The sequence below is a fragment of the Aspergillus pseudotamarii genome (genome assembly GCF_009193445.1).
Source record: "Aspergillus pseudotamarii strain CBS 117625 unplaced genomic scaffold BDV38scaffold_58, whole genome shotgun sequence".
NCBI lineage: Eukaryota > Fungi > Ascomycota > Eurotiomycetes > Eurotiales > Aspergillaceae > Aspergillus > Aspergillus pseudotamarii.
Window position 1 is genome coordinate 97,020 of NW_022475072.1, and position 21,405 is coordinate 118,424.

The following is a 21,405-nucleotide window of genomic DNA, read 5'->3' on the forward strand; positions in this document are numbered from 1 at the left end:
GAAGAGGGGAACCATAAATCATTGGAATTTATTATATTTGTATGTTTTTGCCGACTCTTGATCTTTTTCTTTCTCTCCTTTTGATTCATAACAACCACCCCCTCAGTTCCTGTCCGTCCAATTTACTGCACTAAGCATTTAAATTCTAAAATTGAAGTCATTCTTTAAGTCGACCTAAAGTAACTGCAATGTAAGTGTCCAACTCTATTTCGTTCGGGACTATAAATTCAATGATGCCGTATATATTCCAAAAAATAAAAAATAAAAAATAAAAATAAAAAAAACAGAGAGAGAGAGAGAAGGGGGGGGTTTAATATACTCCGTACTCGCACATTGCTTTCCCAGCTACGCCACGATGTATAGCCTAAGCCCAGCTCTTCGATTCAACATACCTTAGAGAGAGAGTCAAATGAACTAGATTGTTCCGACCCCCGCCATACCTATTATCCACTGCTGGTCATCCCAAACGCAGTCGCGATCTTGATGGTTACTCCCAGTTTAGAAAACATTATCCAAGGTTAAAACGTTCAGCGATCCCAATGCAATCTGAACAACGCCTGCCACTGGCGAGATTACTTTTGCTGCAGTGGCCAAACAAAACACGTATGGAATTGACAACGCTATCTGCATCTCGAGGTTTGATCTCCAAGAATTACTACGATTCAAGCAATTTTCGAGCCCTGGGAAGCTTTCACTTGATGAATAAACGCGGGCTTCCTCCTAAAACTATGTATGTCTAGACGGCTACGCCTATATTCTCGCTACCTGGGCTGGAAGATTAAGAGAACTATAATCATGGAGAATAGCAATTCTGTGAATATAAACTAGCTACCCAATTGAAGTGAAAGAAACTTCAATGTGTTACCCTGTATGGCTCAGGTATACGGTACTTGCACAGATAACACCCGATTCAATTACAATCAGTGGAGAATATAGAGACAGCCTGTGTCTAGCTCAGTGTTACCTACCGAGTTTCTCTATTTTACCCTATCTACCTAGGATCGGGCTCATGCTACCTGGTCTATGCCTTGGTCTACTTCAGCAGTGCTCTTAGCACTAACAGGAAGATAGAGATGCCCCCGAAAGACTATATAGTAAGCTAACCTTCTCAACACAAGATGTAGTTGAAACGGAGTAGGACCCCAGTGAATGAGTGAATGAAATTGAGCACTCAGTCGATAATGACAACCATGAAAATCACTGCAGCCAACAGTCTTGCCGGCCTCTGATTCCACCATTGGACTTTTTTTTGATCTTTCTCCAGACTAGCAACCTCTTGGCCCTCAACAACTGACGACATTCTACACATACATCACTGATAACGTGCGAGTCTCTTCATCTATTTATTCTTCCTTTGGCAAGGGGTATTGAAGATAAGTGCCTGGGAGAACGTCCCTAACTAGCTTCTTTGCAAGGCTCTCTCCAGACGATCATGGTTTAGAGGGATATGCAAAATATTAAGCCTATTTTATTTTTTTGAACTCTGGTGCACGACGTCCGTGTTGGACCACTAATCCTAGAACTGCAACAAAACTAGGGAGCAGTAGGTAAGTTTGGCTCGCATGCTCTCATACTGCCCCATGGTGAGAGTCATATATAGATCATACCACACTGTCAGGCAAAGGACACTGCGTACTAACAGGGTAGCCTAGGCGCAGTGACTGAGGCAACTATAGACAAAATGAATGACACCACTGCAGAGCCCACTTACTTCTATCCACCTCGCCCAGCAAGGGCATCCTTCAATATTACACGCGAGTTGCACGTTGCATGCTTACTGGATGATGCTGAGCGAGTCATTGAATTACTTGCGATGGGAGCAGATCGCGATGCCGTTAGCTACGCTGGTTATTCTGCGCTTGATGTCGCTGACTTGCTGAACCGAGTGAGCGTTGTCAAATGTCTGTTGGCACATGTGAATATCCAAGAGACCGGAATGCTAGAGCTCATGTACGCTATCCGTCAGGGTAGATCGACTGTTGTACGAGCTCTGCTGGAGATGGGTCTTAATGACCAGCTTCAGGACGAGGCGCTGTTCCGTGGCGTTTTCCTCATGGCGTGCTATATTGGAACGACTTTTGTCGTCAATGCTCTGGTCAAATATGGCCCGGGTCTTTTCATCTCTCCTTTCGAGGAAATGTTTATTCATGTTGCCATGTTTCTGAACAATACCGAAGTAGCTGATACGATTCGCGATATTGCTGACATTGAACGCCGCAAGATGTTCAGAGATGTCGAGGTATGTGATCCGAAACGAAGCTCAAACAGCTCAGAAACTGATCAACACGAACTTTGGTCTAGGCATATATGCTTCCAAATTCGTACTTAGAGGTGACTGAGGACACTGACAAGGTCTTTTCTGATTTTTTAAATGACCCTAACTCACCTAACTTTGATGTATCGCCTGAGCACGATGAGCAGCTGTTGATCGATTCGTGGCTTTGATCAGCTCTTGTGCTGACGGTGAAATACTGTAGGAAAAGTCCTGTTGAACCTATCATGCAGCCACGTTTTGATTCATACTGAGATGGGGAGATTGGCTGCTGAATTTCTTCCAGGCGTCTTCATTGCTGAAGAATGGACAGCAGACCCACTGCGCTTTTAGGGATATTTGACAAGATAAAAGATATGTACAATAACGGAATACAATTTGAACTCGGGGACTCTCGAAGCAAACGGTGATACTCCAGAGGAAAAGCGACTCGAGAAAGGGCAAAGTTAATGCTTTTTTTTATTGGCTTCTTCATCTATAAATTGGAATCGTGCGACACATATTATCTGTACAAAAAGCGAGGTTTTGAAACCACTTTCTTTACATCCCATCCACAGTTTTTTTTTGAGGGGGGGGAGAGGGGGAAGATAAGAAAATAGATCAATGTCATTCCTAATCGTTTATGCAATTCAGTTTCTTACAAACTAACTATTACCCGACATTTATCTAATCGCATTGCAGCGCAGCGTGAGCTTTTGGCTAGTAGGGTAGGTTTACCCTGGTACTACTATTACAGATGCCTTTTTCAGAACCGATGCCTAGTACTAGTATGAGACCACTAATACACGGCAGTATTGCCAAATCGGGACGCCGACGGATTCATACTCCATACAAGCTTCATGAGTCACCGATGCCTCGTATTGAAGGCACCATAACTACTACGTAGTGCCTCAAAGTGGAGACTGAATCGTTATTACTACAGGGGATCTCCGCTACCTAGGGAGTATATAATTAAGTTATCACAACTTCTACGTGCTTCATCCTTCCCTCAAAGATCACATAGAACCATTCAAAAATATAGTTACATTTCCCCGGATTGAAGACGTCTTCATTCTCATATCTGTTTAATATACACCGTCATGGCCGACAGCGAAATCTCGCCAGACACCATACTATCGGAGCTCTCCACGACTCCATATGCCTGCTCATCTGTCGAGCAATTAAGCGGTGGGACCGCCAACTTCGTCTTTCGTGGCACTCTGCTTCGTTCACGTCCAGATGGAACCACAACGGTCGTCATCAAACATACGGAGGACTATATAGCATCAAATCGAGAATTCAAATTATCTGCCCAACGCTGTGTAATGGCTCCTGCCCTAATACACGACGAATAATCCTGGCTAATACGCTAACATCCAGCTCATCGAAAAATCCATTTTAACATCACTTAATAACTTCCCTAGCTCAAAAATAACGAACGATGAAGACACAGCCAGTCAATTCACAGCAAAAACACCCCTTATATACTCTTTCAACCCGCTCACTCACACCCAAGTGATGGAAGATCTTCCTGATTCGGTAGATCTAAAATCATTTTTTGTCTCCACCAGCTCGGCTCGAACCGTGCCCCGTGAATGGGCGGTGTCTCTTGGCCGGGCATTGGGGCACTGGCTGAGTTCCTTTCATTCATGGGGCAAGGAGCCGGCACAGGCTGATGTAGCTCGGGAATTGGAGCAGAACCACTTCTTCCGGGATTTGAAGTTCAGCATAAACTATGATAGCTTGGTAAACATGGTCAGCAAGTACCCTGAGATCTTAGAGGGCAGCCGAGCCGTTTTCGAGAAGGTCAGGGATATGGCGAAGAGTGAGTCGGGAAGGAAAGATGGAGAGGGATTTGGAGTGATCCATGGGGATTTCTGGCCGGGGAAGTAAGTGTCGCTGTGTCTTCCTCTCTCTCTCTCTCTCTTTTTTTTATTTTTTTTACTCCCCAGGTTAAACAGGAGAAGTGGGTTTACTAATAATGTCAGTATCATACTTCCGAAAACTTCACTGGATACACAGTACTTAAACACTCCCCTATTCATCATTGACTGGGAACTTGCTCAGTGTGGCACTCGGGCTCTTGATCTAGGCCAAATGATGGCTGAGTTGTACGAGCTAAAGCACTACAAAGATATCGATTCTGGAGTGTGGATGATTCAGGGTATCATGCAAGCGTATCCTGCTTTGAGTGAAGAAATGGCATTCCGGACCTTAATCCACGTAGGGACCCATTTGATGTACTTCGGCAGTACGGTCCCTGGATGGGGAACTGAAAGGCAGATTGCTGATGTTGTGAGGCTTGGGAGAGATCTTATTGTCAAAGCCTGGGAGAAAGATAAGAATTGGTTCAAAGGAGGGGTGTGGGAGTGTTTGTTCAAGGAATAAGGGAACCCTAAAGTTTGCTATATCCTGCTTTATAGTAAAGATAGGAGCATTATGTAAACAAAATCCTTTACTTACAACTTAGCTGTAGGAGGGATATGTCAGTCAAACCATCCTACAGATAGATCATTACTATATTCGCCCGCTAGGTGGTGAGTAGCCGGTTCCTGAACAGTGAAACAGTCCATTTACCTGGATACTTCCCCCACTCGCAACAGTGACCACTGCCGAGTTAAGGCCCAAATTGACCATTTATATCGAGCAGACTCGCGAACGGAGAGACACGTGCAGGTCGTTCAGCCGGGGACAACAACGCCGTAGCTCAGGGCCCGTTCAACTCATCAAAAGGCGTGGAAAGGTCTTATATACTAGGTTGGGAGCCCAAACAAGGAACGATATAACACCCTTGCAACGCTTAGGACCTATGTGAGCCCGGATGCTTCGATCAGAGTTGCCTTGAGCGGCAGCCATAAGACTCTGATGTTATATGATCCAGTGGTTCGGCGTAGGGCAGCTAGTCGGCAGTCGTGTTATTCATCCGTAGGAGGGTTAAAGAAATGTCTTCAACGTGATCGCTGAAAGAATCGCCGGTTCTATAATGTGGAAGTTGGTGGCAAACTCGGTTGTTTTATTCTGGCAGTAGCAGCTTGAATGTAGTATTCTTTATGGACTAGGTGGAGATGAGAAGACATAAATTTAGTGAAGATACGCGGGCATTGATCGGTGACAGGATGGAGAAGAGGAAGAATAGCTAATTTTCTACACTATAGGCTAGAGTTATATATGGAACACCTTAGAGATCGAATGAGATAGAATATTTGAAGGCGGCGGCCTGGTATCACAGGCTAAGAGTGCCATCAGTCGTCTACAATTACGCTCTTGATATGCACGCCTCACCAATCACAGTTCTCCGAATTTCCCTTTTTGCTCATATCACACATATCGAAAAATCGAATGGCCTTAAGTTTGAATTAATTCTGTATGGTTTAAATTGTATGATATATGCCGTAGACCTGTACAAACAAGCGACTGCTCCAACAAAGGCGAGTGAACAGCGCATTATAACACCACTCACATGCCAGTGGTCACATCGTCTATAATTTCGCTCGGAAATCGCTCCGTATGGATTCGAGGCCTGATGGACCATTATAAATCTGTTGCTCAAGAATCCGGGTATTGATCTATACAGCGTAAGCATCGGAGTATGTCTGATGGGGAACCTCGCTGTCATTGAGACAGTAACAAAGGAGTCTTACATGTTGGAGGCCTAGCTTATCCACAGTTTCTACACCAAGTAACCGCATGCATGTCTTGCTCTCGTCCGCCAGTACTAAGCTTCAGTCAGCCGTTTGTTTTTCAAATATCAGGGTTCCAAACATACTCTGCAAGGTTCGTTTAACACCATCGACACCGCCAGCCCCAAGGCCCCACAGGGCAGGTCGCCCAATTCCCACAGCCTTCGCCCCCAAGCATAGCGCTTTTACAACATCTGTACCACGCCGGATGCCGCCGTCGACCCAAACTTCCAATCTATCGAATACTTCCGGGCAATATTTTCTGATCTCCATCAACGTATGCACTGCTGGGGGGGCAGTGTCGAGGGCACGGCCGCCGTGGTTCGAAAGAATAATGCCTCTGACTTGAGGTGTATGGAGAGAAGCAATATAGGCGTCCTCATGAGTTTGCAGGCCCTTTAGGATGATTGGCAAGTCAGTGCGCTCAGCCAACCATGGCAAAGTTTCTTTCCAGGTCAGTGAGGGATCAGTTCCAGCGAAGAGCTGCTTTCCAACACCGCCAGAAGATTGATTGATCCGAGAGGTTTCATCTTCAGCACTATCTGCCGCCTTTGCCGCGCTTGGAACTGGTGCTGATGCTCCGACAGCATTTCCTCGCTCGTCATCTTCTCTTTTGCCAGGCACCGGGGCATCCAGGGTCAGAACAATGAACTTGATTTGCTTGAGCTTGTTTATCCGTGCCAGCATCGCTTCACTCTTCTTGCGATCAATTTGGACATAAATCTGCCATCCAAATACTTGGTCGGGGGCTGCATCTTTTACAATTTGCTCTGGCGTCATAGATGCGTTGTTTGAGATAACCTGCATGGCTCCAAAGCTGCGACAAGCTTCGGCGATGCCTGCCTCACCAGCCGGATGGCCCAATCGAGCCATCGCGGCAGGGGACACATAAATTGGCATTCCTAGCTTCTGTCCCAGCAACGTAGTATCTAAGCCGCATTGTGTGCAGTCAATGAAAACCCGTGGCCGTAAGAGAATTGAGCGGTAAACTTCCGTGTTGAAATGTTTGGAGATTTTATCATCAGAGGCGGAGTAATAGTAGGCCCACGCCTTCTTGCTCACGTTTTTAGTAGCCACCTGTTCGATGTCGTCCATGTTGAGGAGAGACTCCATTGGGGGTGGGCCCTCCATCTCCTCGCTTGACGAGGGTACAGGCTCTGTCTGCACCTTCGGAAGAGTATCTGGATTGACAATTCCAAGCATCGCTTCTGGCTTCAGGTTCTCTTCTAATATTCCCTGGGGGTGGATGGGGTCGTATTCTTCGGTTGCATCCTTTCCAGCGAGCTTTAAAATAATTTTGGAACCACCGGGGTGCTCGGAGAGGAAGTCAGTGACCTATAACAATAAGTTTTAATTAGTCTGAGGTCTAACATTTATAGTTTGAAGCTTTCTTTCTTAAACAAAGTCGTACATCATAGACTTTCCCATATAGGATTACCCAGCAACTGTCTGGGGTATTATGTTTCGCGACTGAACGGTTGGTTACCAGTTAGCACATCAGTCTGGCAACAAGTCAGGCCAGCGTAGAAGAGAAATAACACACCTTCTGCCGCATCGAATACTTTGGCCATCTTGCAGGACCAAGCACAGTTGTATCTTCAGATTTGTTTCGTGGAATCGAGATGCGGCAGGGCCTGATAAAGATACGAGAGATAAAGAGTAGCGAAAAGGGGGAAGAAGAAAGAAGAAGAAGAAGAGGAAGAAGGGATATCCTTCAGAAAACGGGACTCCCAAGTCATGTACCCGACCGACCTAGACTCGGCAACAGGCTACTCGTTGTCAGCCCCGTTCAATGACCGAGCGTGCAATGTGCATAAATAGGCTTATCGGACTTGACTCCGACCCAGGAGCCGTGTGGGGAAGTACTCCTAGTAAGACCCAGCTTTGGGGAGGAGGGAGACATATGGCCTGCGGCCATTGAGATTCCTGCATTTGGTAAACTTATAGCCGACGGGCCCGCTATTTCTTGCGGATTAGAGAACATCGCGTGATTATTGGTGGATAAATGGTTTAACAGATTTCCAACGAGCTATGACGTTCTATATTGATCGTTATGGCGGTGAAAATAACATATATCGTCAATCGCGAAAGGGTATGTTTGGAAATGTCGATATTCAAATTCAATGTGTATCTGTACAATGTAAGCTACAATGTACTAGTACTAGTTTTGGTCAGCTGCTCCCCGCACGTGCATCTACTCTAGGTAGTACTCCTCCCCGCGCGAGATCTCTCTCTTTCGGAAGCCAACTTCCATCACGTTCTTGGAGCAAAAACTTCAATTTTAACTCCTCGAGGCGGACCCAAGCTGTCTCCCCAAAGGATCCTCCTTACCTATTACATCGCATTGCCATATTAGATCGAGTCGTTAAATAAGAAAAGGAAGCGTACATAAATAACGCGTCGCGATGTTCGAGGTGCGTCTACTAATTCGAATTATGGTGCTCTTTCTAGTACTTCTCTGTTGCTCATCACATTCTGTGTTACACTTTTTTTTTTTCCCTCCAAATATACTCCGCTCTAACTAGTATCAGCGTCGTGCCGCTGATCGATATCGCCTACGGATGCACCGGGCTCGCACGGTTGCGCTAACAACCGATGAGATTGTTGAAGTGCGGGCAGCTCAGCGGACTTTTGAGGGAGCTTATGTCCGGACAGCATTATCACAATTTTCGTTTGCCCTCGTTGTGCTCAAGATTTTCACTAGCGAGTTCTACAGCACAGGGGCTCTGTTCGCGATTTACGGCACTGGTGTACTCATTATTGGTCTCTTCCGCCGTCAACAAGGGAATCGGCAGTTTTTCTCGGAGGTGGGAGAAGATGGCATCCACCGACATAAGTTTCGAACGAGCGGAAATGCGGTGGTCGTACTGACGGCTCTGAGTGTCGCCGCGTACGCTACATTGATTGCTCTCACTCTCAGGCTGGATAAGTAAACGGGGTATCAAAGTCCCAAGGGAGTGATAAACCCAACAGGTTTATTATACTCCGTATCTTGGGCAATGTGATAGCGCCCCTGCGTAACTGCCAAGCGCCAAGAATCCCGCGGAATGCAGTTGTTCCCCTGCCCCTTTCGTCTGATTAGTACTATCCTCTACTGTGTGAATTTTCAAGGTGGAGATAAACAAACATTGCGGGTGTCATCAGACCGCTCTGCTGATGGCGATGATACCAAGCGCCAAGCTGATATGCGACAGAGGCTACGTATATCACAAAGAGCAGCCCAGTGGATCACCCTGTAGCACAAGACACAAGACCTTCTCTATGCTTAGGCGGTTATTATAACCATATTGGCATGCAACATTGATCATGGTGGATTTAGCAGCTTCTACAGTCAGCTGCAAGGGGAGACACATTGACCGAAGAGGTTCAACGCAGGGAAGTTTTAAGACTTGTTGGCGGAGACCACGGTTGCAGTCTACAATACCAGTCACGCAACGTAATATAGGCTCCTCGGTGTTTTCGGCCCGCTACAGAAATTTAGACAATGCGAATCAGTTGATCCAAAATGGATTAACACGATCAGTGGGCCACCCCTTCTCTCCATGACGATGGTACTGTGTACGGAGTAGTCAAGTCTCTTGTTTTTGTACCCTTGCCTAGGCCAAGCATTTCGACTTTTCCGTGTTTCCAGGGACGATTGGAGCCAAGTTAAATTTGACTCTGATATCCTGTACGCAGTACGTGAAGATCTAACAACCTTCCTGGGAAGAACGTGGATGGGGGAAATTTTTTATTTTGTGCATGTCGGGAGGGGAAATGGTTACTTATAACCAGCGTAGCCATTACATTTACATAGTGGACACTTCCTGACATCATGTTTCCATAGATCAACACGTCGGAGATCCACCAGTTTGTATGTCCGTCCTGTCAACCCACTAGTGACTTCATAGATTGTAAAGCTGGAATCATATATGTTGATTAAACTGTCTGCCCTCGGGTAGCTCACTTCCTTATTCACTTGATGTTGTTACAATTGTTCTCCTCCTTACTTATCGATTGTACAAGGAATTTTTATCGGTATATTGACCTATATTCTTGTCTTTTGTCTCCTACTTACTGTATTGCTGATCTCTTCTGATTGAGTGGCGTAGGTAAAAGCGGGAAAAAGAAAAGGTCATAGCCATTTCTGAATTCTTTTGTCATCTCTTGGACCATTACTTTGGTTTCTTCGAACCAGTTGGTATTCTTCTCTTCTCTTTTCTTTTTCTTAGAGGAGGGAGAACGCTTTTCTTTCGTCACCAACAAAGTGTAGTTGCTGAGGCAGTTTGAAGCCAAACAGTGACGTTTAGTGCTGCTCTATTTGACTCATCCGTCGCCCACCGGCAGCTCCGCTCCTATTCTTTTCTTTTTTTTTTTTTTTTTGCCAACCCTCTACGCCCCTCACCATCGAACTCCAATTCTAAACGAGAGGTTAGCTGATTCAAAGATTATTTACATCTGCCTTGGACTTCAACTTGTACCCTGAGGGTGAAGACCCGGACTTACCACAACTTTTCCCGACCGCATACCCCAACCTATTGCTCAGAAATTGGCCGCATCCCCCTGCGCCACTGGCGGGGATGTCTCAACAACACACCAACATTGCACGCTCGGCGATCATGACAAGCGCATCAACGCCCGACTCTTCGCAAAACCGTGTACCAGATAGTTCCGACGGAGTCTCGTCAAATGGAAGTTCTAGGCCCGGAATCGGGAAAGATGCGAATCTTATGCCTCCGGCAAAGACGCTGGTCGGAAGAGCGCTAGGAAATGACCTGCATTCCGATGCCCACAGAGGCTCACAAGCATCCAAGGATGGTGTCGGGTTCGCCCTAACTGACACTCCGGTTTCTACCGCACCTTCGTCTCCACAATTGTATGTTCCCTTTCACTTTTTCGTTCGCTCGTTGGTTGTCTATTATTGTCTAGATCTTGAGTCTCAGACGTGGGGGATTTTAGATTGCCCTTAAATTCCCCTCAACTTTGATCGGCAGTTGCTCCTCCCAGCCATATCGGCCAGGGGGTTCACGTAAAACGCGGTCGTCTAATTGGCGATCTCGTGTGTCTATTATCGTGCTTCTTGTTGTTTGATACCCTATTGGTCTTTATTTTATTCTTTGGTGTTCTTTCAGCTTGATTATCTTGAGACTAATATCCTCGGCAGTAATGCTAATAATACTCCAACTACGACCGCCTCGACGCCTGGTCGGGTTCGTGCCACCACGCTTGATATTCCAGGTCTCACCAAATCGAAGGTGTCGCCTGACGGTCGGATTGCTCAACGGGATGTTGGGTCCAAGCTAGTCATTGTAATGGTCGGCCTCCCTGCACGTGGGAAAAGTTATGTGACCAAAAAGTTGGCTCGCTACTTGAACTGGCTGCAGCATGACACCGAAATTTTCAACGTAGGAGAACGTCGTCGCGTCGCTGCTGGCAAGTCCCCCTCGCCTCCTGGAAGGCATAGGAGTCATAGGACAAGTTCAATCCAGAAGGATCTCGTCGACTCCGTACGACGTTTGAGCGTCAGTGTTGGCGCGGTGAATCACCTCCGGAAGAGTACAGTCCCCTATGAGGCAGTAATATCGCCCCATGAGGCTCATGAGCCTGCGGCGTCTCCCCCCGAACTCGAAAACTCACTTCCGCCTCCTGTTGTCCCCACGAAGATTCTCGTTAACGGTAAGGAGGAAGACCCGTCTCTGGGGGAAAATGGTATCACTATTGTGCCACCATTCAATGCGTCACCAGAAGACAACAAGGCTATGCGAGAAGCATCCCCTGAACCGCTTGACCAGTCTGCAAGCTTCTTCGACCCCAAAAATCAGCTAGCCGTGAAGCTTAGAGAGCAGGTAGCCCTGGACACCTTAGACGAATTGTTGGACTATATCCTTGACAGGGGTGGCAGTGTTGGGATCCTTGACGCAACTAATAGTACAATGGAGCGCCGCAAAGCGATTGTAGACCATATTCGCAAGCGTGCTGGTCCCGAGCTCGGTATCTTGTTCCTGGAGAGCAGCTGTGTGGATCAAGAGCTACTGGAGGCCAACATGCGCCTGAAATTGTCAGGTCCGGACTATAAGGGCCAGGACCCAGTGAAAGCATTAGAAGATTTCAAGAAGCGTGTTCAACTATACGAGAAATCCTACGTGCCCCTCGGTGAATACGAAGAAAGACATAATATGGCATATATCAGGATGATCGACGTGGGTCGCAAGGTTGTGTCGCATCAGACTCACGGTTTTCTCTCATCTCAAGTCGTCTACTACTTGTTGAACTTCAACCTCTCACCGCGGCAAATATGGATTACCAGGCACGGCGAGAGTAAGGATAACCAGGCTGGCCGAATCGGTGGTGACTCAGAACTCAGCGAGAACGGCCATCGCTATGGCAAAGCACTTGCTCGGTTCATCGATCACCAGCGAAACGAGTGGGAAATGAACCAGAGACAGAAAGAAATGATGCAGAAGTTCCCCCCCCGTCCGGGTGATAGCACTCCGCCCAACCCTTCGTACATTCCCAGTGACCGGCCACGCAATTTCTGTGTTTGGTCCTCCATGATGCAGCGAGCGATTTCGACGGTCGAGTCTTTCAATGAGGATGAATATGATGTCAAACAAATGAAGATGCTCGACGAGCTCCATGCGGGAAAGATGGAGGGCATGACATATGACGAAATCCGCGAAAGGTTTCCTGACGAATACGCGACTCGCAAACGCGACAAGTTGTATTACAGATATCCAGGACCCGGAGGTGAAGGGTATCTGGATGTTATCAACCGACTCAGAGCAGTGATTGTTGAGGTTGAGCGAATGACCGATCATGTTTTGTTGGTCACTCACCGAGCCGTGGCACGCGTCCTTCTGGCTTACTTTAAGGGCCTCAAATGTGACGAGGTGACGGACCTAGATGTGCCTTTGGGGATGTTGTATATGCTCGAGCCCAAGCCATACGGGGTTGAGTTCAAAGCATATCGCTACAATCCAAATACCGACTGGTTTGATTATATTCCCAATTTTGAACTACGCCAGACTAGCGCTAATTAGATCGTACGATGACTTCCGCTATAGATAGAGACGAGATGTGCTCTCCATCTTTAGAAGCTTGCACTGATCACCGCTGTGTCCTTGGAATTGCTATGACTTGCTAATGAAATGAATATCTGACTTTGGCTATGACTATGGTGTTACAATTCGCTGGCCGTCATTGTGGCTTCGTGGAGTCCTTGATTAGGTGACATTCGCCGCTGGTGTTATGGTTATTCTGGCGTTGATAAGTGCAGCCTGTTATGTAACCAACATATGTAATGTTAGGAAAGATTTGTTTCCTCTTTCTGTTTATCTCCTAATCATCAGTGTTGTACTTCGCTCCGAGGGACGTATCCACGATGGCTGGATCCCTTACTCGTTTGCTTGTGGCTTATGGTGGTTTCATCTGCTTGCGTGGCATTGCGTTGGCGTTGAGTCAAGTTACTTCCCATGGGCTGTTTATGCAGAACACGGATTCTGTGTGATTTTAGAAGGATGTAATAACAGAGTGTGGTGCCATGGTCTACAGACTCTCTACGCCCGCGTCTGCTGTTAGTCCCCGTTCGGCACGCGATTCGTAGATGGTATGCAATCAATGGCTTTCTCCTGTATCGAATGACTGAACAACAATCCTTATTCATCGCACTTGGCCATCCCCTGGTACTCTAGCCTAAGAGTTCTGCTTCGCCTGCTCAAAAGCCTGCAAAAATGCCGAGGGATCCTCGGCTCCCCCAATGGCATATTGTCCTTGGATCGTGTAATAGGGCACACCAGTAACCAATTGCCTCTGGGCTTGAGCTGCCTCCAAATCGACTTCCTGCCCTCCATCATCGGATTTCAGAAGTCTCTCTACTTCACCTCGATCCAGCCCGGCCAGAACCGCTGCCTCCAGGAGCATCTTCTGGTCTGTGATATTCCCCCCCTCCTCGAAGTATGCCTTGAAAAGATTCTCGACAACCTTTGTTTGCAAGCCACCAACTACACCGGGTTCGGTGGCCGCGGGAGCGCCAGCTTCCCTCTCCTTCTTCCCAGCATACCATATCACCCGATGCGAATCCCGTGTGTTCCCCAGCTTGCCGATGAATTTGAACGCTACCCCTTCTTGTCGTCCAACCTCGCCGAGTTTGTTAGAGATCTGAGAGAACCCATCTTCACCAAACCGACTGATATAGTACTCTCTCTTGTCCAGGCCTGGGTACGGCGGATTGTCAGGTCTTAGGTAGTAGGCATGCCAGGTGAGAGTGAATGTATCAGCGGGGTGGATTGATTTATGGGTTGCAATGGCCCGGGAAAGACGGCGCAAGCCTACGTAGCACCACTGGGGTGGTCGGTTAGATATAAGTCGTGTATGAAGGAGCAAACGAAGAGAAGGGGTCGTACCGGACAGACGGTGTCCGAGATGATCTGGATGTTAAAGTTCGTCATAGTATTATGACCCAGGTTATTATAGATCATGAATCAGATCAAAGAGATGTAGTGGGTTCTTACTGAGACATGGGTATACTTCTATATATATATATATATAGTTACTAACATTACTAGCTAGTTAGTTAACTACACGGCTTAATAACTAGTGATCAGCTCTGATTTGTCAGCAAGGATCGATTTAAGACTGTCCGTGGTATGTGTGAAACTTGCTGCTTTACAAGATTTTCATTTATTTAGTCACAATTATTATGGATGCCACTGATAATCATGACTCAGGCATAAATACCCCAAAGAGGAGGTACACTGACTTATAAACTGTGTAGTGCTACTAAGTATGCAGTACTAGTACTAGTACACTTCGTGATTTTATTTCCACCGCTGATATCATCTTGCATCTCGAGAAATGACATCATAACAAAAAAATCCCGGGGAAGAAAATCAAATAAGACGAGGATTGAAACATTACATTTGACCAATCGATTTCCATAGCAGATTCTGTTCGTTAGTTAGTTACTGATCAGGAAATAGGTAAGCACATCAGCTGGCCAGGGTCACAAGAAGTCTGCTCTGTAGTTTTGGGGAGTTTAATTGGTACTATCACTTGCTCTTTATCTACAGCACTGTCTTCTCTTTCTACTCACGGCCTGACAACTGATTCCAATGCACTCCACATCTGCAGAGCTATAAATATCGAACCGGCCCGTGCCAAATCTCAATGAGCACCAACCCTCTCCCTCGCTGTCATGATTCAGCCTGGTTTTTTCTCCATGTCTTCATTCTCAACATCCCCCCCAGCCGACTTTTTCTCTTCCCAGCGTTAGCTGGCTCGGTATGGTTTCTGACTCTGGCATCCCTACTGTTAATATGGCTCGTCCACGGAATGCCGCAATACCCAGGACAGAGTAACCAGCATGTTGCGTTCGTAGCTTCTTATCCCCCTCGTCTAAGACCTTTGCATAACGTATTAACGCGGAGTCAGCTTCATCTCCGACATAGCGTCCTTCGAGTTGAAGCCACTTTTTCTCGTCGGCGCTTCTATTACAGCCGTGGGTTTCGTGACCACAGTTGCTGCGGTTCATGTAGTGCGCTATGAGCCCGGGTTCGCCTTGGTGAAATGTACTCTAACCGACAACCGTAATGACAATGACGACCATGACCTTACTGGGCATAGCAGTTCGTATAATAGGCACTGTGACCATCATGAGTCCTACAGCGAGGATGAAGAGGACCATGAAACTACGAGAAGCCTAAAGCTTATCTCTCTGCTAGCCATCTTCGCTGCCGGTGTGGCGAGTATCGCTCTGATTTTACTGGCGGTCATGGACACCTTTCGGTATAAGAGTGCACATCATCTCTTCCTCCAGGTCTGTTTCGCCGGTCTGGCGATACAGTCTGCTTGTACTGCTATTGTATATTCGAACGAGGTACTCGGGTTTGTGTCATATGTCTACCATCTGGGTGTATGGCAACACGATTGGGGAAGGAGAAGTTTACGAGTTAGAGTGTTGTATGTGTACCCTGTTCCTATCCCTTTGAATTGCCCCCTTCGGCTACTGCTACTTGTCGAATCTCTCAGCACTCATCTTCCGTTATCAAAAACAAGCAAGACTGATCTCCCGAATTAGTGCCTCCCTCTCAACAGCCTTGATTATTACAGAACTCTTCCTCGGAGTGGCCTTTATCTCTCTGACCGTACCGGAGGAAGCCGCAAGCTATCGAAAGGCAGGGATCCTTGAGTGGATTATTGCGTTTCTGGGGACTATCTATCTTTGGTTATTTTGTGGGTTCCTCGACCAGTATGTACTGCCATCGTGGACTATATTCCACCCCGCTATATCGTTGACCATTGAGTCAGAACCAATTTTGACGGCTACGTCCCAAGCGTGCTTTACGGTCCCCCGGTACAAAGAAAAGATGTCCAACCACCCGAAAGTTTACGGGGCCAGATACGGAATTGGGATCCTGAGCGTGCCCACCTAATTGAGGGACCTACAGGTGGGAAATATACGTGAGTTTAGGTTCCCTGCTTCACCATATATGTATACCGACTTTCAGACATACCTGGATACTTTATAGAACCTACAGTAATTTATAAACAATTCTAACCTGCGAGAAACTTGGCCATTTCGAGATATTGGACTTAGGGGAAAAAAGCATAACTAGCATAGACCTGGGAAAAGACTAAGATAATGTGAGTATACATAACCCTCCAAGCGACGTCGTCGAGTTGGTAATACTATTTCGTAAGTCAATCGCACTGAACGGGTCAGTGAGTTTTCTGACTTCCATCTTCCATCTTCCATCTTCTTTTTTTTTTGTTGCCCATAACACCTTTGAATAGCATCGCTGGTCATTGTTTCATTCTTGAACTTTTTATTGTTAAATTCATTCCGCAACAAAGGGTACAATACACATCAAATATACAAAAGTTTCTGCTCACTCAGACTTGAGTAGCCAGGCTGCCGTTATCTCTACGGGAATGCCTTTTGCTTGATTTTTAAATTGATGATAGGCTGCTCATTGGAGTCACTTCAGCCAGTATAGCAGCTCTCAGAGTGCGTGTCCACCTTGGTTGACTAAAGTAGGCATATCGGTATGAGAAGGCTGCACCTGTCTGAGCTTTTCCAAAGTTGAAGAGTACTGAACCACGAGTTAGCTATTGGTCTAAACGAAATGGCCATCGACGGGTTCCGCCTACCTTGAAAGCAAAGTTCAATACAAGGGCTACGGCCAATCCGATACACACAACTAGCGGTCCAAGAGTATTGTCTAGATCCCGCCCGCTTCGTTGACGGATAAGTCGAGAGCGCTTTTCATACATATACCACCCCCAGGCTGCGGAAAAGATTGCAAAGCAAGTATAGACGATAGCGAGGGCGCGAGCTATGTCGTTGGTTTTACCCGCCGCGTTATAAAGACCCAAGGAGAGCGAGGAAAGAAGGATACTGACGTGAAGCCATTTTATGAAGGTTCGCTGGTTGGCAAGCCACACTTTACTTTCAACCTTGACAGGTCCAGAATCCTTGATCCATGTACCTGGCTCCCGTACACCCGGCGGCAAAGCAACCGAAGCCTGCTGCACGCGACTTGCACGTGAAAAAGAAAACGTTGGGAACAAGGCAGCCAGGCGGGACAGAGTCACAGGTCGGTCGTCTTGCTCCGGTGATTCAGGTACTTCATGAGAGACTCCCTCTGAGGCAGATGGCCTGGAGGACGGTGCTACCTGTGGTGATGGCCTCGGGCGTGAGGAACTTTCGACATCCGGTAACCTAGAGATAGGGGATCCCACCAAGGGTTTTACAGACGGGCTCGCCCTGTTGCCAAGGAAGCTTCCAACTGCCATGTCATCTTCCGCCCGTTTTGCAATTCTTTCTTGCTCTTGCTGGAACGCAGTTTCAGGATCCCGGCGAATGTCATTTTCCATATCACCAAGCCAGAAAGGAAAGCTGTTGACATGGTCTTCAAAAAGCTGTGCGACGCCGTGAACAAATTTAGAAAACCGCGGGGCCTCCTTCACAAGGTGTGAAACCATCAGATCATTGACCCATTCAGCTTTATGTGCAGATTCCCCCCTCAGCTTAATCTCCAGCAAACCATATGGGAAGCGCGCGATTTCACCTGTTCGGACGGTACTGAAGGGATATTCCAAACCGACACTGTCGATATCAGTACGGTGCCATTCATTCGGGTCACGGCAGGGTCGCTCTTCATCCAAAGAGTCTTCCCGAATTAGTGCTAAATTCGTGTCGAGAGAGATGCGGATCCGATCATCCCCAGGAATTTGGAAAGCTGTGCGAGTATAGTTGGCTCGCAGCATGGGTTGCACCTGGTGCGCCTTAATAAACGATTGAAGCTCATCCACATCTCTCTTGAGAGATTCTGCCTGCTCTGACTCTCCATTACCCATGTCGGTCATCCGATGGAGCTTCTTGTCAAATCGATATTCGCCGTCGAGAAATTCTTTCACGTGCTTCTGCTTCAGCTGCACCTTCACCTCTTTACTGCGATCGTCATCGGTCACGACCTTCTTCTCCAAGAAAATAGCAGGTTTGTCTTTCAGATTTCCGGTCCATCTGATCCTCAAAGAGCTAGCCTCTGGTGCACGTGCGACTTTTTGAGTGTAAAGGTCGAATTGTGGGGTGTCAAAGTATAGGGAGGTTATTGTAGGGTCGTCTGGCAGTGTCTCTAATTCCTTAGAAGTGCCGGGGTTATAGATGAGGACCGGCAATCGTCGAAGGATGTAAGTTTTGACTTCTAGAATGTTATCGGAATGTACCCAGAACTTGAATGACGAGTACGAATCTTGGCCGAAGCGAGGCGCCTCCACATCCTTGGGCTCAACAACACCCTGACTCGATATTTCACGAACAAAGGAATACATCACTGACAACCTGCGGACTAGGGGCGAATAATCTTCCGAGTTAAATGGCAGCTGCGATAGCCGGACTTGAAGCAGAGGCTTAACGCGATATCGGGCCCCTCGCTTTCTGTCATGCTTCTTCGCAGCTTTGAGGAAACCGGTGAAGTTGATGCGACTGTATTTCTCAAGCTCGCTCACTTCTTTGGTGATACCATCTAATTCATGGAGAACTTCGGAAGCGATAGTCTTCCTCTCATTTTCGTCGACTATAGTAGGTGCCTCGTTTTCGTCAGAGGGCGCCAGTGGCCGCAACTTAGTTTCACAGGCAGAAGTACGTTCCCTCAACTGCTGGGAAGTCTCCACTTGAAAAGCGTTGATTTTGTCTACTTGAACGTTGATAAGTTCCTGGACGAAAGCTTCCTCATCCTGTTCCGTCCATTGAGTGTCCGAGTCACTGCCATCTCCGGTGACATCATGCTCTCTCAAGAGGACCTTGAGCTTATGGTAATCGACGTACTTCCCACTCCAAGGGGGGTAAATTGAATTCTTAAGAGTTTTACCAAAGCGCATGGTGGTCGAGACACGACTTCGGAACCGTCGTGAAAGCGAGTGTGGTGGGGAAGAGTAGTCGGTAATTGAGTTCGAAGGGATAGAAAAGGCGCCCGTTGAATAGATAAAGACAACAACAGAGAAAAATTGGGATATAAGATGGATTACTGCTCGCTCACTCCATCTGAAGCTGTGGCAAAGAATGAGAGAAAAAATTTCCGTGGACCAAAATTTACTGCAGTTATAGTGTCGTGGAGGTGTTAGTCTAATACCTACCCCCCCGGGGCATACTAGTCCATAATGCCCATACTATCGCAATGGCTTCTGGACGCACGTGCAAAGCTTTCCTTCCATTTTTGGTAAGGTGGCACACCGGTTAATGGGCCCGCTACTAGGCGGTAGTTACTGTGTATGTAAAGTAAATACGATATGGCATGCTTTCAGTTATTGGATACCTCGCAATACCGATAAGGATAGGCCCGAGGTTGTCCAGAAGGATTTCCCGACAGTAATTCTGGTCTCCTCCTTATACCAGCCTCAACTACTTTGCCAGCTTTTCAATTGCTAACTGAGCCTTTGTGTTTACTTTGTCTATTAGCTGGAATATCATTGCTTAGTTGGTAGAGGCGTCCTCATGTACCTGGATAGTTGACCTCGATGGAGACACGAAAGCCCGAGTTGATGGAAGCAATCCCGCTCTCCAATTCTCTTCATAACGTACTGCTGTACCTCCATGACCATCCGTATCCCCACGTTCCCAATCCGCCAGCATGCAAGAAACGCGCCTCCGTGGCCCTCATCCTTCGTGTCCGACCTACGCATAACCACTGGCCCAGTTCGCAACACTCATCTCTCTCCGCGCAAGAGAACAACACTACGTCAGTCAAGCAACGCTTAAATACTTTTTTCGCTCAGGACTGGGTTCAGAACGGTGATCCCGAGGTTCTCTTCATCAAGCGAGCTTCCCGTGTGGGAGATCGCTGGACTGGCCATGTTGCTCTACCTGGAGGAAAGCGAGATCCAGAAGATGCGGACGACACGGCTGCTGCTATTAGGGAAGCATCAGAAGAAGTAGGGCTCGACTTAACGGTGAATGAGTGTATATTTATTGGGAATTTACCGGAGCGTGTCGTATCTACTGGCTGGACCTCCGTCCCGTACGTTTTTCTTCTGTATCTTTTCTCAGCTCAGCTAATGACGGTGTTGATCCAAGCTTGATGGTTCTTTGCCCTTATGTTTTCCTTCTAACATGCAGTGATTCCCCGACCCTCCGACTACAGCCAACTGAGGTTGCATCAACCCATTGGGTTCCTCTTAGGGCTCTCCTTTCTCCTTCGCAGCGTACGGTGGAGTATGTCGATATATCGCAGCGCTATGCGAAAACATCTGGATTTATTACCCGCCTTACTTCTCGTTACATCTTGGGCCTTATGGAATTTTCTGCTGTCCGGCTAAGACCGACTGAAAGCCTTCAGTGCAATCAGTCGTTTGGGGTTGCCGTTAAAGACGGCCGATGGTCGTCTCTCCCAATACAACGATTAAGGACGTGGTTTTTGGGCAACCGAGCTGATCCTGAGAACCAAACCCAGCCCCTTCTTCTATGGGGTTTGACTCTCGGTATTCTAGCTGACTTTTTAGACATGCTCCCGCCTCACACAGCTGTGCAGCTGTGGGAGTACCCTACGTTTACCTTCCCCGATCTACGATTGATTACCAGCATCCTAACTTATCGCCTACGGAAACGCAACAAGCTCCAAGCTAAGTCTGGATCTCCATTGAGCAACACAGCGGTTGGCAGTCAAACATCTGCTGTGACTGTAACCGGTGATAACGATGCTGCGGACGCGAACCATTTTCACAATGAAGTTGGTATCGAGGGGCTAGGAGTTGGCAGGTACTACGGGTCATTTAAGAGCAAAGAGTCAGAGCGGGATACACATGCTGTTGGTATAATGCTTAAAGGCTATTATGCTAAACTCAGATTGGCTATCCAGATTTTCTTGGTGTGGCGAGCTGCGATAGGCTCCTTAGCTGCGATTTATGCATGGAAACTACTCCGACGCCAAAAATAATTGCACACTACTAAGTGTTGCCATATGGACACCATACGGAGTAATGGACCTGTATATAATTTCA

At 47.2% G+C, this 21,405-nt stretch overlaps 9 protein-coding genes across 9 annotated transcripts; 6 read left to right on the forward strand and 3 right to left on the reverse strand.

Moving 5' to 3' along the window:
* Nucleotides 1-1,681: 1,681 nt before the first annotated feature.
* On the forward strand, nucleotides 1,682-2,683 carry BDV38DRAFT_295544 (ankyrin repeat domain-containing protein; the record flags this gene model as incomplete). Its single annotated transcript, XM_032062722.1, has 2 exons — nucleotides 1,682-2,239; nucleotides 2,302-2,683. 2 exons carry the CDS (start codon nucleotides 1,682-1,684, stop codon nucleotides 2,443-2,445), a joined length of 702 nt encoding a protein of 233 aa, XP_031910098.1. The 3' UTR covers nucleotides 2,446-2,683.
* Nucleotides 2,684-3,204: 521 nt separating this feature from the next.
* On the forward strand, nucleotides 3,205-4,927 carry BDV38DRAFT_256498 (uncharacterized protein). Its single transcript, XM_032055523.1, has 3 exons — nucleotides 3,205-3,573; nucleotides 3,632-4,140; nucleotides 4,240-4,927. The coding sequence occupies exons 1-3, from the start codon at nucleotides 3,352-3,354 to the stop codon at nucleotides 4,637-4,639; spliced, it is 1,131 nt and encodes a 376-aa protein (XP_031910099.1). The 5' UTR covers nucleotides 3,205-3,351; the 3' UTR covers nucleotides 4,640-4,927.
* A 463-nt stretch (nucleotides 4,928-5,390) lies between these two features.
* Nucleotides 5,391-8,182, reverse strand: BDV38DRAFT_256502 (FMN-dependent alpha-hydroxy acid dehydrogenase). Its single transcript, XM_032055524.1, has 5 exons — nucleotides 7,475-8,182; nucleotides 7,343-7,401; nucleotides 6,018-7,266; nucleotides 5,893-5,966; nucleotides 5,391-5,817 (listed from the first exon to the last, which is right to left on the reverse strand). The coding sequence occupies exons 1-5, from the start codon at nucleotides 7,500-7,502 to the stop codon at nucleotides 5,731-5,733; spliced, it is 1,497 nt and encodes a 498-aa protein (XP_031910100.1). The 5' UTR covers nucleotides 7,503-8,182; the 3' UTR covers nucleotides 5,391-5,730.
* A 154-nt stretch (nucleotides 8,183-8,336) lies between these two features.
* On the forward strand, nucleotides 8,337-8,864 carry BDV38DRAFT_286228 (uncharacterized protein; the record flags this gene model as incomplete). Its single annotated transcript, XM_032060623.1, has 2 exons — nucleotides 8,337-8,345; nucleotides 8,463-8,864. The coding sequence occupies 2 exons, from the start codon at nucleotides 8,337-8,339 to the stop codon at nucleotides 8,862-8,864; spliced, it is 411 nt and encodes a 136-aa protein (XP_031910101.1).
* A 1,255-nt stretch (nucleotides 8,865-10,119) lies between these two features.
* On the forward strand, nucleotides 10,120-13,054 carry BDV38DRAFT_169250 (6-phosphofructo-2-kinase PFK26). Its single transcript, XM_032051929.1, has 2 exons — nucleotides 10,120-10,786; nucleotides 11,075-13,054. The coding sequence occupies exons 1-2, from the start codon at nucleotides 10,491-10,493 to the stop codon at nucleotides 12,948-12,950; spliced, it is 2,172 nt and encodes a 723-aa protein (XP_031910102.1). The 5' UTR covers nucleotides 10,120-10,490; the 3' UTR covers nucleotides 12,951-13,054.
* A 548-nt stretch (nucleotides 13,055-13,602) lies between these two features.
* On the reverse strand, nucleotides 13,603-14,357 carry BDV38DRAFT_286230 (DsbA family oxidoreductase; the record flags this gene model as incomplete). Its single annotated transcript, XM_032060624.1, has 2 exons — nucleotides 13,603-14,250; nucleotides 14,313-14,357. 2 exons carry the CDS (start codon nucleotides 14,355-14,357, stop codon nucleotides 13,603-13,605), a joined length of 693 nt encoding a protein of 230 aa, XP_031910103.1.
* Nucleotides 14,358-14,626: 269 nt separating this feature from the next.
* Nucleotides 14,627-16,446, forward strand: BDV38DRAFT_169357 (Frag1/DRAM/Sfk1 family-domain-containing protein). The gene is made up of 4 exons (XM_032051931.1): nucleotides 14,627-15,278; nucleotides 15,340-15,867; nucleotides 15,986-16,156; nucleotides 16,216-16,446. Exons 1-4 carry the CDS (start codon nucleotides 15,076-15,078, stop codon nucleotides 16,370-16,372), a joined length of 1,059 nt encoding a protein of 352 aa, XP_031910104.1. The 5' UTR covers nucleotides 14,627-15,075; the 3' UTR covers nucleotides 16,373-16,446.
* Nucleotides 16,447-16,812: 366 nt separating this feature from the next.
* On the reverse strand, nucleotides 16,813-19,469 carry BDV38DRAFT_169346 (SPX domain protein). The gene is made up of 2 exons (XM_032051930.1): nucleotides 17,059-19,469; nucleotides 16,813-17,000 (listed from the first exon to the last, which is right to left on the reverse strand). The coding sequence occupies exons 1-2, from the start codon at nucleotides 19,288-19,290 to the stop codon at nucleotides 16,911-16,913; spliced, it is 2,322 nt and encodes a 773-aa protein (XP_031910105.1). The 5' UTR covers nucleotides 19,291-19,469; the 3' UTR covers nucleotides 16,813-16,910.
* Nucleotides 19,470-19,926: 457 nt separating this feature from the next.
* On the forward strand, nucleotides 19,927-21,341 carry BDV38DRAFT_286233 (NUDIX hydrolase; the record flags this gene model as incomplete). Its single annotated transcript, XM_032060625.1, has 2 exons — nucleotides 19,927-20,426; nucleotides 20,483-21,341. 2 exons carry the CDS (start codon nucleotides 19,927-19,929, stop codon nucleotides 21,339-21,341), a joined length of 1,359 nt encoding a protein of 452 aa, XP_031910106.1.
* Between the last annotated feature and the right edge of the window lie 64 nt (nucleotides 21,342-21,405).

Coding starts and splice junctions, on each gene's coding strand:
- BDV38DRAFT_169346 (XM_032051930.1), bottom strand. CDS start 19,290: ATGCGCTTTGGTAAAACTCTTAAGAATTCAATTTACCCCCCTTGGAGT. Junction 17,001..17,058: donor TATTGAACTTTGCTTTCAAG/GTAGGCGGAACC, acceptor CTCGTGGTTCAG/TACTCTTCAACTTTGGAAAA.
- BDV38DRAFT_169357 (XM_032051931.1), top strand. CDS start 15,076: ATGAGCACCAACCCTCTCCCTCGCTGTCATGATTCAGCCTGGTTTTTT. Junction 15,279..15,339: donor CAGAGTAACCAGCATGTTGC/GTTCGTAGCTTC, acceptor ACGCGGAGTCAG/CTTCATCTCCGACATAGCGT. Junction 16,157..16,215: donor TTTTGTGGGTTCCTCGACCA/GTATGTACTGCC, acceptor CCATTGAGTCAG/AACCAATTTTGACGGCTACG.
- BDV38DRAFT_256498 (XM_032055523.1), top strand. CDS start 3,352: ATGGCCGACAGCGAAATCTCGCCAGACACCATACTATCGGAGCTCTCC. Junction 3,574..3,631: donor AATTATCTGCCCAACGCTGT/GTAATGGCTCCT, acceptor GCTAACATCCAG/CTCATCGAAAAATCCATTTT. Junction 4,141..4,239: donor GGGGATTTCTGGCCGGGGAA/GTAAGTGTCGCT, acceptor TAATAATGTCAG/TATCATACTTCCGAAAACTT.
- BDV38DRAFT_169250 (XM_032051929.1), top strand. CDS start 10,491: ATGTCTCAACAACACACCAACATTGCACGCTCGGCGATCATGACAAGC. Junction 10,787..11,074: donor GCACCTTCGTCTCCACAATT/GTATGTTCCCTT, acceptor TATCCTCGGCAG/TAATGCTAATAATACTCCAA.
- BDV38DRAFT_256502 (XM_032055524.1), bottom strand. CDS start 7,502: ATGGCCAAAGTATTCGATGCGGCAGAAG. Junction 7,402..7,474: donor AGTATTCGATGCGGCAGAAG/GTGTGTTATTTC, acceptor CCAACCGTTCAG/TCGCGAAACATAATACCCCA. Junction 5,967..6,017: donor TGTTAAACGAACCTTGCAGA/GTATGTTTGGAA, acceptor ACTGAAGCTTAG/TACTGGCGGACGAGAGCAAG.